A 15,747-nucleotide genomic window follows, 5' to 3' on the forward strand; every position below is an offset into this window, starting at 1 on the left:
ACAGCGCTTTTTGCCAAGATCAAAGTGAGCAAACCAATTGAACTATAATACATTTGGGCATAATTTTATTACATTTTAGTACATTTAGTATAAACAAGAATTTCATGAAAATTTCTAGAAGTCTAGTTAAAACTAACCCAGCACAGACCATTTAATTATTATGTTTGTAAAAAGCTTTCTTCCTCACTGGATGACAATTAAATATAACATAATTTCTAGGTTTCCAACCAGACGTGAAAAGTTCAGTTTATTATTTGTTATCCTGTCCCGATTTATTTTGGAATATGTGTGTCAGGCCGAATAAAAATGATTCATACGCTTGAATAATATACCGCTCAGTTAAAGGCACTGGACACTACTGGTAATTATTCAAAATAATTGTTAGCAAAAAAACTTACTTGGTTATTAGCAATGGAAAGCTGCTAATAGTATAAAACATTGTGAGAAACGGCTCCCTCTGAAGTACATACTTTTTGACAAAGAATTGTTTCTCACCAAAATATTTGACCTGAATTCGAGACCTCAGCCGAGGTCTCAAGTTCGGGGCATCTGTTTTTCTACCATTCATTATTCTCTCGCAACTTCGACGACCAATTGAGGTCAAATTTCCACAGTTTTAGTTTGTTTGATGCATATGTTGAGATACACCAAGTAAGAAGAGCGGTCTTTGAAACTTACAAACGATGCCCATCAAAGTACCTTTAAAAGAATAGATGTATCGCTACATTATATTGCTATGTTAATGGCTCTGGAATGATGCATGTCCACATTGATGTCTTATAAGCTTGAATTTAAGGGGTGACTTCAGTATGGCTTCAAAAAACCTCTTAAAGACATGGTAATATCAAAGACTAGCCTTCACAGTTGGTGTTTCTCAACATAGGCATAAAATAACAAACCTGTGAAAATTTGAGCTCAATCGGTCGTCGAAGTTGCGAGTATTAATGAAAGAAAAAAAACACCATTGTCGCACCATGGTCACATAAAGTTGTGTGCTTTCAGATGCTTGACTTCAAGTTCTAAAAAAGAGGTCTCGAAATCAAATTCGTGGAAAATTACTTCTTTCTCGAAAACTACGTAACTTCAGAGGGAGCTGTTTCTCACAAACTTTTATACTACCAACCTCTCCCCATTACTCGTAATCAAGAAAGGTTGTATGCTAATAATTATCTTGTGTTTTTTACCAATATTGTCCACTGCCTTTAAAGAGAATAAATGTATCGCTACAATATAGTTCTACGATAATGGCTCTGGAATACATTGATGACTTTTATGTTCGGATTTTAGGGATGACTTTAGTAGCTTCAAAAAAACCTCTTAAAGCCATAGATGTTTCTGTCATTGTACATTCCGCAGAGGATTGTAATAGTTTCCCACAGTGTAGACGTAGGTAGTATGTCTTAACATGTATTTATCGGGAATGTAATGTTCTGCCGATGCACGAGTTGTAACCAAGCAATGCCATAAATAAACCGTTCAATAACCCATTTTTTCATGCTGCTTTACGAGTTAACTTGGTCATTAAATCTCCACTGTGCTATTACTATAAAAATAACCGACTTTCAGTAAACAAGTTTACAGTCCTGGTTGATTTTTCTTCTCTCCGCCAAGGTGGTAGAGTACAAGCATGACATTTTTTTTCAGAACCGGTTTGAAGTATTGACAAAGTATTGGCTCGCTTTCGGCGTTAGCTTTTTAACTGCAGATATCAACAAACAGGAACGTTCTTTTCATAAATGTGAATTCTCCCGAAACCCGAAAACCTACTCTGTGTTAAAAAACACACAATCTAATGGCATGTAGATACACACATGGTGTTACCGCAAACCAAATATATTTTGGTACCTCTCTAACAAGTAATGCCTCAAATCGCATAAAGAAGAATTTGACGAAAAAACATGGCTGTACCATACAAGCCAGGTCACGTGATGCACAAGCTCCTCTGGGAAGGTTGCTTTATCAGAAGAAAAATAAATTGCCAGAGTCTGTTTTTGTTTGAAGGCATTCTTTTTCCTTTATTTTTATACGATTAGTTTCTGTTAATCATACAATTTAAAAGTTCACTGCCCTCTGTTGGAGCATGGCGTCTTATTGCGGCATGCCAAATCTGATTACAACGCACTTGCAACTTATGAGTTTGCCTGTTGAACTGGCCCTTAGAGCCACTGCATCCGATTTCATGAAACGCTAGGATTAATCTTATCTCGAGTTAGGACGAGAGACCCGTCTTAGGATGGGTTCAATGCGTCCTACGTCTTTGGATACGGAACTTCACTCGTCCTAAGTCCTAAGATTAATCCTAAGTTAGGAAGAGTTCGTTGAAATCGACGGCTGGACACTTAGGTAATTGTCAAAGACCAATACTCTCACTTATATGCCAATCGAATGCATAAAATAACAAATCTGCTAACATTTGTTCATCGAAATTGCAAGAGAATAATAAAGAAGAAAAAACCTTGTTGAAGTTGTTGCACAAATGTTTGTGGTTTCAAAAGGCTTCAGGACAAAAGTCTTTTAATATTTTAGTGAGAAGTTACGTCTTTCTCAAAAACTTCGTTACTTCAGAGGGAGTCGTTTCTCACAATTTTTTCTATGAATACCCCCCCCCCCCCCATTACTTGTTACCAAGTAAGCTTTTCATTTATAATTTTGAGTAGTTACCAATAGTGTCCAGTGCATTTAAAGGTGTATAGCAAATATCATTCAAGTGAACAGGTCAGACAGAGTAACCTGTGGAAATTTAACACAATTAAAGATTCAATGTATCTTTTCCTTTCTTGTTCTAAATAGCCTTGTAAAGGCGAGTGCCCTTTTCGTCACAGTGCTGACCTTGCACTGCCATGCTCGTTTATTCACTCCACCCAGACCATTTATCTTATCCGATCCCCGATATAAAGTGTTGCAGATAGGCCCCCCTATGTATGATTCATAACATCTGAAGTCGTTAAGGGGCCGAGCTTGATTGGGAAATTCAACCACCATGTCAATATTCACACGGAGTTCCCATTTAACCAGTCACGCGAATCATCGCCAAGGTCAAGTTCTAGTGAGCTCTCTATTGTGTGTAACCTGTAGATATAGGTTTGTAACCCAGTGATGTTACACATGACAGTGTCGCGACGGCACTAAGTGTTAGTTAGCTTCACACCCTGCGATTGGTTTTATAGCTCCACGGTTTTAATCTTCCCGTTGCTACATTGTTTTGTGATTTTCGTAGCGTTTGAATGCAATCTCCGTTTCATAAATATAAAATGATTTTTGTATCGTTGGCAGGGGTCGGTTTAACACATCTTAATGGATTTGGGTAGTTTTGTAGCACAAAACACAATTCCACAGATTTACATTAAACTTACACCGTTTGAAGATAATGATAGTAGAAAGCGTACCTTGAAATATTAGTTGCTGAAGCTTTTGAGCATTTTGAGAAATGATTAAAACAATGTCATAAAAATATACTTAATAGAATGCTAAAATAATTTTCGTCTCATAACCACTGAGAAGAACATTATTTTCATTATTGTTTTACTTATTTGTAAAAAAAAAAACAGCACCTCAGCAAGTAATATTTTCAGGGAAGCTTTATACTATCATTACACTATCTTCAAATTGTGTAATTTGTCCTACAAAAAATACATGGACCCTTTAAGATGACAGTTTGTATACTTTTGTATAACGTTGGCAGCCCCTGTCCAAATTGTCTAATGTAGAAAAGTCACACCAGTGCTTTAATCTCTCCATTGGCTACCTAAATACCTTCTAGATTTGAATTTATATTACTTTTGCTTGTTTTGCATTGCTTGCAAGGTTCTTCACAACAGTACAATACTAGTCGGTTCATTCAATATCACCCCCTAGTGATCTTCGGCCCTCCAATTAACATCAAATTGTTCTTAAATTTCACACCTTTGGAGGGATTGTTCTTTCACACACGCTGGATCTTCTCTGTGGAACGAACTTCCTCAAGATATTCGTAATGTTTCCGATGTACACATTGTCACCCCTTTTCAAGATGTAATTCTTTGGCTCTTTGTGTTGCTTGTCATAGTTAATTATTGTATGTTTTCCCTGCTTGGCATTTTGCTTTCTGTTCACTGGATACGTTATTGTACATTTATCGATTTGTTTACGTTGACCCTGCTTCTCTGCACGTTAAACATCCTTGTTAACTTGATTTGGCGAATGCCAAATGCCTATTGTTATTTTGACCCAATTCCTGGTTTAATTGTCAACCTAAAAAATGTCAAGTACATTCGCCCACTCTTTTGCTACATGTGGGTTTTATTTATAGCTTTGCAAACTACCGTTAACACAAAATGACACAAACAAAAAGCTTGCGTGTTTAGGCAATGGGGTTGTTTTATTATATTTGGTATTTATTTGTTATGTATGTTATTACAAATCCAGCAATGCATGAAGCCAATAACAAAATGATGGAAGAATGTTTAGCGATGTGATTTGAGGACCCCGCATTAAACGTGCACGTTGGAACACCGAAAACGTGAAAAAAGAAACTCGTTGTTCAAAGTCCTTTTCAACGCGGATCTTGCCAATTGAAGCCGAAAATACCACTTTTCAAATTGAACTTTCGTATGAATCACTAACTTACATATTTGAAAATGCATATGTCTTGGTGTTGGTAGTTATAGATACAATTCATCAGCAGGATGGAGACCGGGGTTTCAGACAAAAGATTACCTGTGTGCGGAAAATATACCATTGCTGTCAAAAGTTCACTATTTGACTTACGTATTGACTAATTTGTCATGAGACCGTTGGGTGCCAAGCACAATATTAAAGGGTGACAAGCATAATATGTACTTACACCATGGAAGAACTAATCAAATACTGTAATGTTTGCAGATGGTGCTGCGTGGAATAATCGTCGACGTTTATTCAGCTGCTATAATAATGCGATGGACCATTGTAACTATGATTCATAAATACCTGGGACAGTTTCTCCATTTTGATTGGTTGAGAGGACATCATGTGGGTTGTTCAAACGGATGATATAACCACAGCCAGAAGTGTTTAAATACAATTAGCCTATGTGTGGCCACTGAATCAGTATAAGGAGTATACAACTTTGATTTATGACGTTATAACCATGCTCATCACTTTGTATTCTAAAAATCATTTGAAGGGGCACCAAGGCCGATTCAAGGGCATAACCGGCAATGACATCCGTGTAGTGCAAGGCATACATGGCCAACGCAATCAGTATAAATTGTGTGGCTGCTGAGTCAAGAGAAATGTATTCAAATCAATAAAAAACTCATAGTTTTTTCATCTTTGATAGTTTTAAAGTTATTATAACTTTAAGTATACGCAAGCCACTGTGCGCTTTACAGTGGCTCACTGGAACTGTATTGAAACGTCACTGCAGAAAGAAAACAACTTATACGCGTTCTTTTTGGCATACCTCTATAGCCTTCTCACACTATCTCCAGTGGGATACATCCCCGGGGAGGCCCGGGAGTTTGTTCACCCCGCAATTACCCCGGTAAATAGAGTAGTGTGAAAAGGGCTTTTGTGATTTGTAACAACTGTGGGACGAAAGGTGATCAAACATTCCATTAAATTGACCTCATTCTCTGCTCATTCAATGCTAGCTAGATTCTTATTGTACTAGAAGAAGAAAAAACCCGGTAGTGATTTGCTGATGTAGTAAAGCTATTGCTTCCTTCCTACACACCTTTTAGCCCAATTTATTTGTGCGCTCAAGGAAAAGCAAAGTGGGTGGACGTTGGTTGAAGAGCTCTTATCAAACAATAGAACAGTGTGGCTCACATTGCGACAGGGTTCGCCAATACTCTTCTCAACAACCAAAATAATGAATACAGAGTGACACAAAACTTCAGAGTACTAAAAAACTCTTTAAGAAAAATTTGCCTTGAATCTAAAGCCTGGAGTGTGTGTATAAACTGTTCTCAGCGTGAACTGCCCTTACAGTGCCTGTTGCCCCACGCATCCACGTGATGTTACTCAGAAATGATCATTGCACTCGAACGCTTTTTGATGGAAAATCCGCGTGATACCACCGTTAATGCGATGTCAATCTGTCTTACCTGCCTAAAGGAGGCTAATAGACTTGTACCCTTCTACTCTGAAGAGGTTTTCTGATTTTTATATTCCCTCTCTCTCACTCTCTGTCGATTGTGTGATGAACGTTATATAGTAAGACGACATCATCATGGAAGCTTTTTGTGTAGTGCGCTGTGAGACTTTTCCACCCCGGTGAAAGTGCATCTGCCCTGAAGAGATCAACGCTGTACTATGAAAAGTCCTCAGGCAGAAAAAATAATCTATCATTTGAACGTTAGATGTATCAAATCAGCCTCTTTGGTTTTAGATGTCCTCTGAAGTGACAAAACTGACTTTGGAAAAGAAGAAGAAGAAGAAGACATAAAATCGGAGTGGGTGGTGTTTGATGCGAGACCTTTATGCTTGTACTTACATATCACCTCTGGTGGCATGATCTACTCAACTTTAGCGATTAGGGCATGACACTTTTAACTTGCCACTTTTTCAAACTGGCTCTTCTGAGAGTCATGACCATTACTCACTAAAGAGATTTTGTACATGGTGTCACCGCAAACCATACTAAATTACCACTTTTAAATTGGTGTTTGATTGTATACAATTTTAGGCACTGGACACTGTCGGTTAATACTCACACTAACTGTTGGCATAAAAACTTAGTTGTAAACGAGCTATGGAGAGTGATAGTATAAACTATTGTGAGAAACGGCTTCCTCTGAAGTAACGTCGTTTTTGAGAAAGAGGTAATTTCTCACTCAAATATTAAAAGACTTCAGGCCTGAAGCTTTTATATGCATCTGAAAGCACACCGATTTTTGCAACAAGGGTGTTTTTCTTTCTTTATAACTCTTGCAACTTCCATGACCAATTGAGTCCCAAACTTTCACAGATTTGTTATGTTATGCATATTGTTGGGATGAAGTGATAACACTGATCTTCCTGAAAGATTGGGAACAAATTCTTTAGTTCCAAATAGAAACCCTTTTGTCCGGAGGCAAACGTGTAATAACACTGTGTGTTTTTAATTGATGAACCGGTAGGCATATACATTGATTCATGTTTATCAGAGCATCACGGTGACGGGAAAGTCAAGTCATAAACAAAGTCAGGACAAGCAGTCAGATGTCAAAGTTTCCAACAACTAAATCTTAAAATGAAATTTAAGTGATGTCGAGTTTGTCGCTAAAGAGGATTATGGCTTAATTTTGATGGCTGCTTTATCACCCAAAAATAAGCTTAGCAAAATAAAAATGCTAACCAGAATAAAGTTGCCGAGATACCATGCCACATGTACAATTTCTGACTGGTATCCTGCTCATTATTGCTAAGTAGGGATTGTTTAGTTTTCTGCTGAAGCAGCTCTTTGAAATTGGGCCATATACTCAGTACTGGGACAAATTTCGTGACTTTGCTACACCGTAAGCAAACAATCTGCGCAAACGGAAGTAAAAAGTTCAAGAAGGGAATGTTTGCTCATGCCCGTCCGAATTCGGCACATTACTGGGCATTTTCTTTTAGAGCTAACAAATAAATCTGGCGTGTGCCCTGTAAGTGGAGAATGGTGATCGCAAGCGCAGAATTGTGCGGTGAGCAGAGCCATGAAATTAGGCCCGGCTTTCTCACATTTAAAATTGCCCGTTTTAAAAATAAAAATACAATTACACACTTGTGGGGCACAAAAGCTACCTTAATTAGATAGGAGTTGAAGGCGTATCGAGTGACATATACAATTTTCATTGCATAAACAAACTTACTTGGGAAATGCAGTGCGTCATTTTCCTGACAGTTCAATCTGATCATTAGCGGGGCAAAATGACCCAGCGGTGCGTGAAATTGAACGTGTCCAACACGCGGAATATTTCCGTCACATTGTATCAAAAGGCAGAGTCCTCACATTAATACGGCCCATTCGTACACTGAACCTTCTATATTAACAAACAAACACAGGGTTGTCTTTCTTGTGGCTATGACGAGCTTGGAGTGCTAAACTGTAAATGAGTCCGAGTTTTGGCGCCTTGTAACCCATATTATGCGAGTCTGTTGATGAGAAACGGTTTCGGAATTAGAGTCCAGAATAATGGTGTTACTACACACGGCCACAGTGTAATTACATCTCCCGTTATAGGGAGTGTAGCGCAAGCACGGGTCAAGACAGTTACTAATATAAAATAAGACGCGACGGGCTGCACTAGGCCGTGATGTGTCCTTTTGAATTTATACATGTCATTGTCTTTCAATGTATTATGTATTTGTGTCGGCCAGCAGTGTTTAAAGACACTGGACACCTTTGGTAATTGTAGAAGTCCAGTATTCTACGTGGTGTATCCCAACATTATGCATACAAAAAAACAAATACAGAGCTGTTGAATTTTGTAAAACATTGTGAGAAACGGCTCCCTCTGAAGTAATATAGTTTTTGAGAAAGAGGTAAAAAATCTCTCACTCAAATAATAAAAGACTTTTGACCTGAAGCCTTTTGTTTTGCACCTGAAAGCACACATAGTAATAATGCAACAAGGTGTTTTTTCTTTCATTATTCTCCTGCAACTTCGACGACCAGTGGAGCCCAATGTTTACAGGTTTGTTATTTTATGCATGTGTTGGGATACACCAAGTGAGAAGTGGTCTTTGACAATTGCGAAAGGTATCCTGGGGTGGATTTCACAAAGAGATAAAGGCAGTGGACACTATTGGTAAATTACTCAAAATATTTATCAGCATAAAACCTTACTTGGTAACGAGTAATGGGGAGAGTTTGCTAGTATAAAACATTGTGAGAAACGGCTCCCTCTGAATTGGAGTAGTTTTCGGGAAAGAATTAATTTTCCACGAATTTGATTTCAAGACCTCGGATTTAGAATTTGAGGTCGCGAAATCAAGCATAAACGCAAACAACTTCGTGTGATGGCAAGGGTATTTTTTCTTTCATTATTATCTCGCAACTTCGATGACCGATTGAGCTCGAATTTTAACAGGTTGTTATTTGATGCATATGTTTTAGATACACCAAGTGAGAAGACTGGTCTTTGACAATTACCAATAGTGTCCAGTGTCTTTAAGTATCTCGATTTAGGACGAGTTACTGGTCTTAACTTGTAAATGTTTAATATCTCCTAGGACTAGTCCTATAGTTAGGACCAGTCCTATCTCTTTGTGAAATCGACCGCGGTGCCTCTAAATGATGAATCTGTATACATGTAAAATTCAAATCTGTATTCAATGCCTGTCGCCATTTGATGTGAATTGGAGCACAGCAGGAAAAGAACTTTGTTCATATCCAACAGTTGGATATGCGATTATCTGTAATAAAAACTGAAGCTTGAGAAAGCCACTTATTACTCATTTATGCGTCTACGTCTTAAATGTATTATCGTCCTTGTTCCCTTTCTTAGATCAAGCCGCAGACAGCCTTTAACCGAAGCAGAAACAGTTTCATGGCTTTTACTTAAATGCAACAATCCCTGATACTTCAACCTTAATCTAAATTGATGACTTCACCACTGGTTTTTGCACGTGTTAGAATCTTGTAAGTTAAAAGTGTGCAAGCCTCTTAAATGTCACGAAGCAATTGCGGCTTTAAATACACTGGACACTACTGGTAATTTTTTCGAAATATTTGCTAGCATTAAAACTAACTTGGTAACAAGCAATGGAGAGCTGTTGTTAGTAATACATTGTGACTAACGGCTCTCTCTGAAGTAATGTAGCTTTTGAGAAAGAAGCTGAGGTCTCAAAATCAAGCATCTTAAAGCACGATCTTGTGCGACAAGGGTGTTTTTTCTTCCATTATTCTTTCGCAACTTCGAAGACCAATCGAGTTAAACTTTCCACAGGTTTGTTATTTTGTGCATATGTTGAGATACAACAAGGTTGAGCTACCCACCACATATAGATTCGACGTCTATGGCTAAAGTAATAGTCTTCTTAATGGTGAGATAAATTAGCAAAGTAAGTCACGATTCAATAAGATGAGACAACTTAGCGATATATTTTAAAGGCACTGGACACAATTGGTAATCGTTACAATGAAAACTTACCTGGTAACGAGCAACGGAGAGCTGCCGGTAGTAATGAACATTGTTAAAAGGCTCCCAAATACTGGCTCCCCAAACTACACGTTCAATAATGGCTCCCGAACTACACGTTAAATAATGGCTGCACTAACATCACGTTCAAAAGTGGTTGTGCCAACTACACGTTCAAAAATAGCTGCACGAACTACTCGTTCAAAAATGGTTGTACCAACTATACTTTCAAAAATGGCTGCACCGACTTCACTTGCAGAATCTTTGGCACCATTTTTGAACGAGTAGTTGGTGCAATTCATTTTAATTTGACCGTGAGCACTTATGGCAAATAATTACCTGAACTGACTCTAAAACGTAATGGGTTGACAGTTCAAATTTGATCATGATTTGCTCCAGTGGCAAGCATCATGGTCAATCGTGGATGGATATATCAACATGTATTTATAGATTTCAACTTCACAGAAGCGTGCTTAATGCGGAAATCCAAGTCATGAGCCGACTTTTATTTTCAATATATTCTTGGACTCACAACAATATACGGCAAGAATTCATTTCTACGACTCGCGCCATCTAAATGACCTCAAACGGGGCATAAAATACACACGATTAGGACTACCCTCCTGCACTCTGCGACGATTGCTCTATCCTAGAATGAGCACGGTTCCCGCCCTTTTTTCACCGTCTCTAGAACTGTCGTCTGCAAATGTGAATGACGCTAAATGAAACGGAGGGGTGAACGGTAAGCCGGCTCTGCGTGCAGGCTGTGCGCGCGGTTGGAGCTGCTCCAGATATTCAAGAAGCATGTATAGGGTTTATAAATTGACTCGTCAAATATCCGACTATGGTCATGCTATGGTTTTGGATGAAAGAGGGAGGTGGGGAAGAGGGGGTATCTCCTTAAGAGGTGTAAATGGCACACACGAATGAATTAAATTGACTGCCTATAGGTAATTTAAACCACTGGACACCTTAGGTAATTTTGTCAAAGACCAGTATTCTCACTTGGTGTGTCCCAACAAACAAATGTATACGTAACAAATCTTTGAAAATTTATGCTCAATTGGTCATCGAAGTTGCAAAAGAATAATGAAAGAAAATACACACTTGTCGCATTTTTTGGTGTGCGTTCAGGTGCTTGTCAAATATTTCAAAAACCTGTAGTCTTTTAATATTTGAGTGAGAAATTACCTCTTACTTCTGAGGGAGCGGTTTCTGACAGTGTTTTATAATATCAACAGCTCTCCGTTGCTTGTTGTCAAGTTATTTGTTTATGTTTACAAATTATTATTTGGAGTAATTATCAAAAGTGTTCCGTAACTTTAATATTGCGATTGTAGTGAATGAATTTGCACTACAAAAGAAAGCATTGCGAAAACACTTCTAGTGTTTTGCATATTTTCCGTCAACACTTCGTTATAGCTTCGAATAAAAGTATGTGATCTGTAGTATGAACACGTTATTAATGTACACAATTGTTCTGCCCGCACAACCGTTGCAATTGAATGATTTTCACTTATTGTCAATTGTAACCGGCATCTATGATATAAAAGCTGAGCCATTAGTTTTTAACACTGTTTTTGTTTAACAGTTAATGTTAAGCTTGGGTCGTTTATGATAACTAAGTCAGTTTTTTTATATTTTGATTTGCTTGGAGAATTTTAACTGTGTTATTTTGTTTCTGGATGAGAGACCCTTTAATATAATGAGGTTACCCGAAAATTTAGCAAAACTATTAAAATAGTAAAATAAAACCTTGTTGAACATTTTCAATGGTGTTTATTAATTTGTTACTATATAAAACCCCTTTATTCATATAGAGTAAAGGGGTTTAGAATGAGTTTCCCCGCTTGTTGACATTTTGCTTAAAATTTCTATTACTATGATAATTCTTTGCTCTTCATTTTTCTGTAAATAAATATTTTATTTTTGTTTGTGCTTGTTTATACCGCTAACGAAGGTATAGACACAAAATTGTAACTTGGCTTTCAATTGTGCAAAAAAAACAGGAATCCATTCGCAAACCAACAGTGTTCAATGTAGCTGCTGCACATTTAACGATAACCATCTCCCCTGCGCGTGGTATGAATTACTCCCCTTTGGAACAATCAGTAAGCTCCAAGCCAGCTAGTCACCGACACGATCCTCATGCGCAATATTAGCAATAATTTCCCAGGGACTCCCCGTTTTTGGTTTTGGACTAGTCCACACCTCATCGCACCAGAGCAGCAGACGAGAAATGTGGGCAAGTATAAAGCGCCACCTGTGCTCAAACCCGTGCGCTATGCGTATTGTTTAGTGCAATATGTACTGTACATGGTCACCAACATTTGTATATTACTAGAGATTGACTGGCCACTCGCTTCAGATGCAAGCTCATGAGCCACCAATCAATCGGTTCATTGTTGAGCCGTCTGTACATGTGTGCGGTGTTTCTTTTAGCCGATATATGAACAGAGTAGATCTAACCTTCTAAGACCAACTTATCAACACTACGTGTTTATCTCCTTGACAGATACTTTTTGGAGAAGGAAGAGGATGGTATGTGTTGAATGGACAGATACAGTGATCGATGGATGAGTTTTCTTTCAAACTGACGTTTCTACGGATGTAAAACCTTGTTTTTAAAACCTTGTTTATTTGTGCACGTACTATCTATCATGTGGATTTTGTTCAGCAGTGCTTGTGGTTGAAACCCCCAACTTAGCAGTAATGAAGCGCGACAGAATTGGTTCTATCGATGAGAAGTGTTGCCCGTAAGTGAACATTTTAATCAGAGTGATTTCGTCAGCATTACTACTGTAAGGATTCCGAATACACCACCAGCTACCAAGTGGGCCATGGGGTGGTGGGGTGGAGCGATGACCGGGGCCTGTTGCTGCTGCTGCATGGTCTCTTTGGTGGTACTTTTGACCGTGATGCCCTCTGCCGGGGGACTGGACGCCCCTGCAGAGAGTAACGCCACTACGGCGACCGGGGTTGATGTACCGGCGGTATTACAAGATATACGAATTGGATTACTAACAACCGCTAAACCGGAGGGGGACGCGGTGTCCCGGTCGGGTCTAGTGGTGAGTGGGGCCGTACTCCTGGCCATCCACACCGTCAACGATCGGAAAGACTTACTGCCAAACCATCGCCTCGTTCTCTCTGATCACTACAACACCGGCGGGAACGAGCTCGGAAGTATCCGGCTGCTCACGAACCAGTGGGCGGAGGGGGTGGTGGCGTTCTTCGGACCGGACCAAACATGCTCCACAGAAGCTCGTATCGCCACCGCGTGGAACCTACCCATGATCTCATATGTGAGTGTTATTTACTCATTTCTGTTTCACTTATGAAAAATATTATTCCCAAATGTGTACTGTGTAGTTACATGATGCCACTTTTGTTCAGTTAGTTTCGTAAAATAAAAAAAGGCGCGCGGCTGAAGTACCGCCGAGTCTTTCCACATTATTAGTTTCTCCTGCGTACGGCCGCGGGAACAGGTTTTGTTGAGTTGACCTAGATTGAATTGGCATCCTCGCAAACACCCCTAGACCATTAAAGGGGTTAGTGGCAACAGTCTGAATTCTAAGTTTGCTCACATTAGTAAAATTTATGGGGAAAAATATGAAACAAGTTCCTAGTTAACTGGCAGGGGGCGGGGTTGCATATGTACTTAAATTGCGAGTCCGATGTACATGTTAATATATATAATAAATAGGGTAGATGGCCTTAGCTTTCGATCCAAACCGGACCTATTTTAGAGGCATAGAAAAAGTACAAACAAATACATATCCATTTATAGAAAAAGAGAGGGGAAATGGATTAAGGGAAGGATACATGTTAATATATATATATATATATATTTATATTCAATGAGTAGGGTAGATGGCCTTAGCTTTCGATCCAAACCAGACCTTCTTCAGAGGCATACACATGTACAAACAAATACATATCCATTTATAGAAAAAAATGTGTTATGTATTTTTGGACCATCGCAGCCAAAGGCTGAGATGCAGTCAAATTACAAAGAGGAGATACTATATCCGAGGGGTTTGGACTATGGGGTGTTTCCAAAATGATTTTGTCATCAAGTTACTTGTTTGTAGATTATAACAGTGTCAAGCTCGGTGCTTGGTAAAACATGAGTACTTCCCGAGTACCTCTTTGGTTGTACTCGTATACTCGACTTGCAAAAAAGACGTACTCGAAATCCAAACATAATATTCGAACGAAAAGAAATTACTGGAAAAAACACTCAAACTTCGGTTTTAAATTAATGTAGGCCTAAGTGCAATAATGCAAAAAAGATTTTTTTAAACAATCTAAAATTTAAGTTGTCTAAGATGTACTCATATGCAAGCACACACTGTCATAAAAGTTAAAGTGTCTTCAAATTTGTGTATGACCTATTTGTTGTGCGGTTCTTTTTTGGTACTCGGCTGTCGGGCTCTGATTAGAATACTCGGTACTCACACTTCTACGCGTACTTTGTTCTCAGTAGTATTTGACTCTTGACTACAACTTTGACTAAATTGTGTTTCACATTTGATAAATCATAATTTTCACTATCGATTACATTACTAAATAACGTGAAACATTTTCACCATTAAAATTTGTAAGTCAATGTTACTTTGCATAGGTGGTACAACAGTCTAATGGTGCGTAAGATTAGCTTCGCTGGGTACGTTCGAATAGCTTGACGTCATTCCAGGGGCTCACCCGGGTCGTCCCCAAGTCCCCTGCTTGTGGAATAGGGCACTTGGGGCTGGCCCCAGGTGCATGACGTCACCACGAGAGGGTGGGTGATCGTTCGATTAGCTCTTGTCAGGGGCTCACCCGAGTGAGCACCGCGGGGCCGACACAGGAAAGCTAATCGAACGCACCCTATAATTACCCGAAGGGCAGGCGTGATAGTTAAGTTAGATGTGTCACTTTAATCAACCTGCAGATCTTACCTGTAATCTATAATAAAGGTGTCCGTCCAAAAACTATCAGCAGTACTCGACTCAAAATCGAACCCACCGTATCATCCGCGTCCATACTCACTGTATTGTTCTCGTCCTTCGGATCGGAAGTAACGCCGTTGGTCCCGTGTTTTGTGTTACGCACATAAAAGAACAACGTGCATTTTTACCAAAAGTGTGTGTAAACATGGATAAGTCTCTTATATTCATGGTGCTATGTGTGTAAGCATGGATAAGTCTCTTATATTCATGGTGCTATGTGTGTGTAAACATGGATAAGTCTCTTAAATTCATGGTGCTATGTGTGTAAACATGGATAAGTCTCTTATATTCATGGTGATATATATGTAACATGGATAAGTCTCTTATATTCAAACGTAGTCCCAAATACCTTGCTGTACCGAGAATTGAAAATCGAGCGTTGCAGCACCTTGAGCGTCACTAAGTAAAGATAGCTAGAAGAAGCCACTAGTCTACTTAATCCTTAAACCCGATCGTATTTTAATAAGTTTTGATATAACCTGAGGTCTCCTCCAATGTAACAAGTAAAGGGATCGCATAAAAGCTTCTGAAAACCTCTTGGAAGCCATTTAAAGATACAGTAAATCAATTAAGAGACGCGTTGTTGAATATATTATTTAAACCATAAACCTAAGGAAGTGTAGATGTGACGAATAATCAGGAAATGGAAATAGAATATTTGCGATATTAAACTGGAAAAAAGTGGATAC

At 38.8% G+C, this 15,747-nt stretch overlaps 2 protein-coding genes across 2 annotated transcripts in view; both read left to right on the plus strand.

The window, feature by feature from the left end:
* LOC139944322 (NADPH:adrenodoxin oxidoreductase, mitochondrial-like) overlaps nt 1–12,704 on the plus strand; it is a 191,356-nt gene extending 178,652 nt beyond the window's left edge. Inside the window, exon 12 of the mRNA XM_071941315.1 lies at nt 12,580–12,704. The gene's annotated coding sequence lies outside the window, so the exon portion shown is untranslated. The remainder of the gene's footprint in view (nt 1–12,579) is intronic.
* Nucleotides 12,705–12,904: 200 nt separating this feature from the next.
* Nucleotides 12,905–15,747, plus strand: part of LOC139944320 (guanylate cyclase 32E-like) — a 103,761-nt gene continuing 100,918 nt past the window's right edge. The window contains exon 1 of the mRNA XM_071941312.1: nt 12,905–13,369. Coding sequence (XP_071797413.1) covers nt 12,905–13,369 — 465 coding nt within the window. The remainder of the gene's footprint in view (nt 13,370–15,747) is intronic.

Source organism: Asterias amurensis, chromosome 11 (assembly GCF_032118995.1).
Source record: "Asterias amurensis chromosome 11, ASM3211899v1".
Taxonomy (NCBI): domain Eukaryota; kingdom Metazoa; phylum Echinodermata; class Asteroidea; order Forcipulatida; family Asteriidae; genus Asterias; species Asterias amurensis.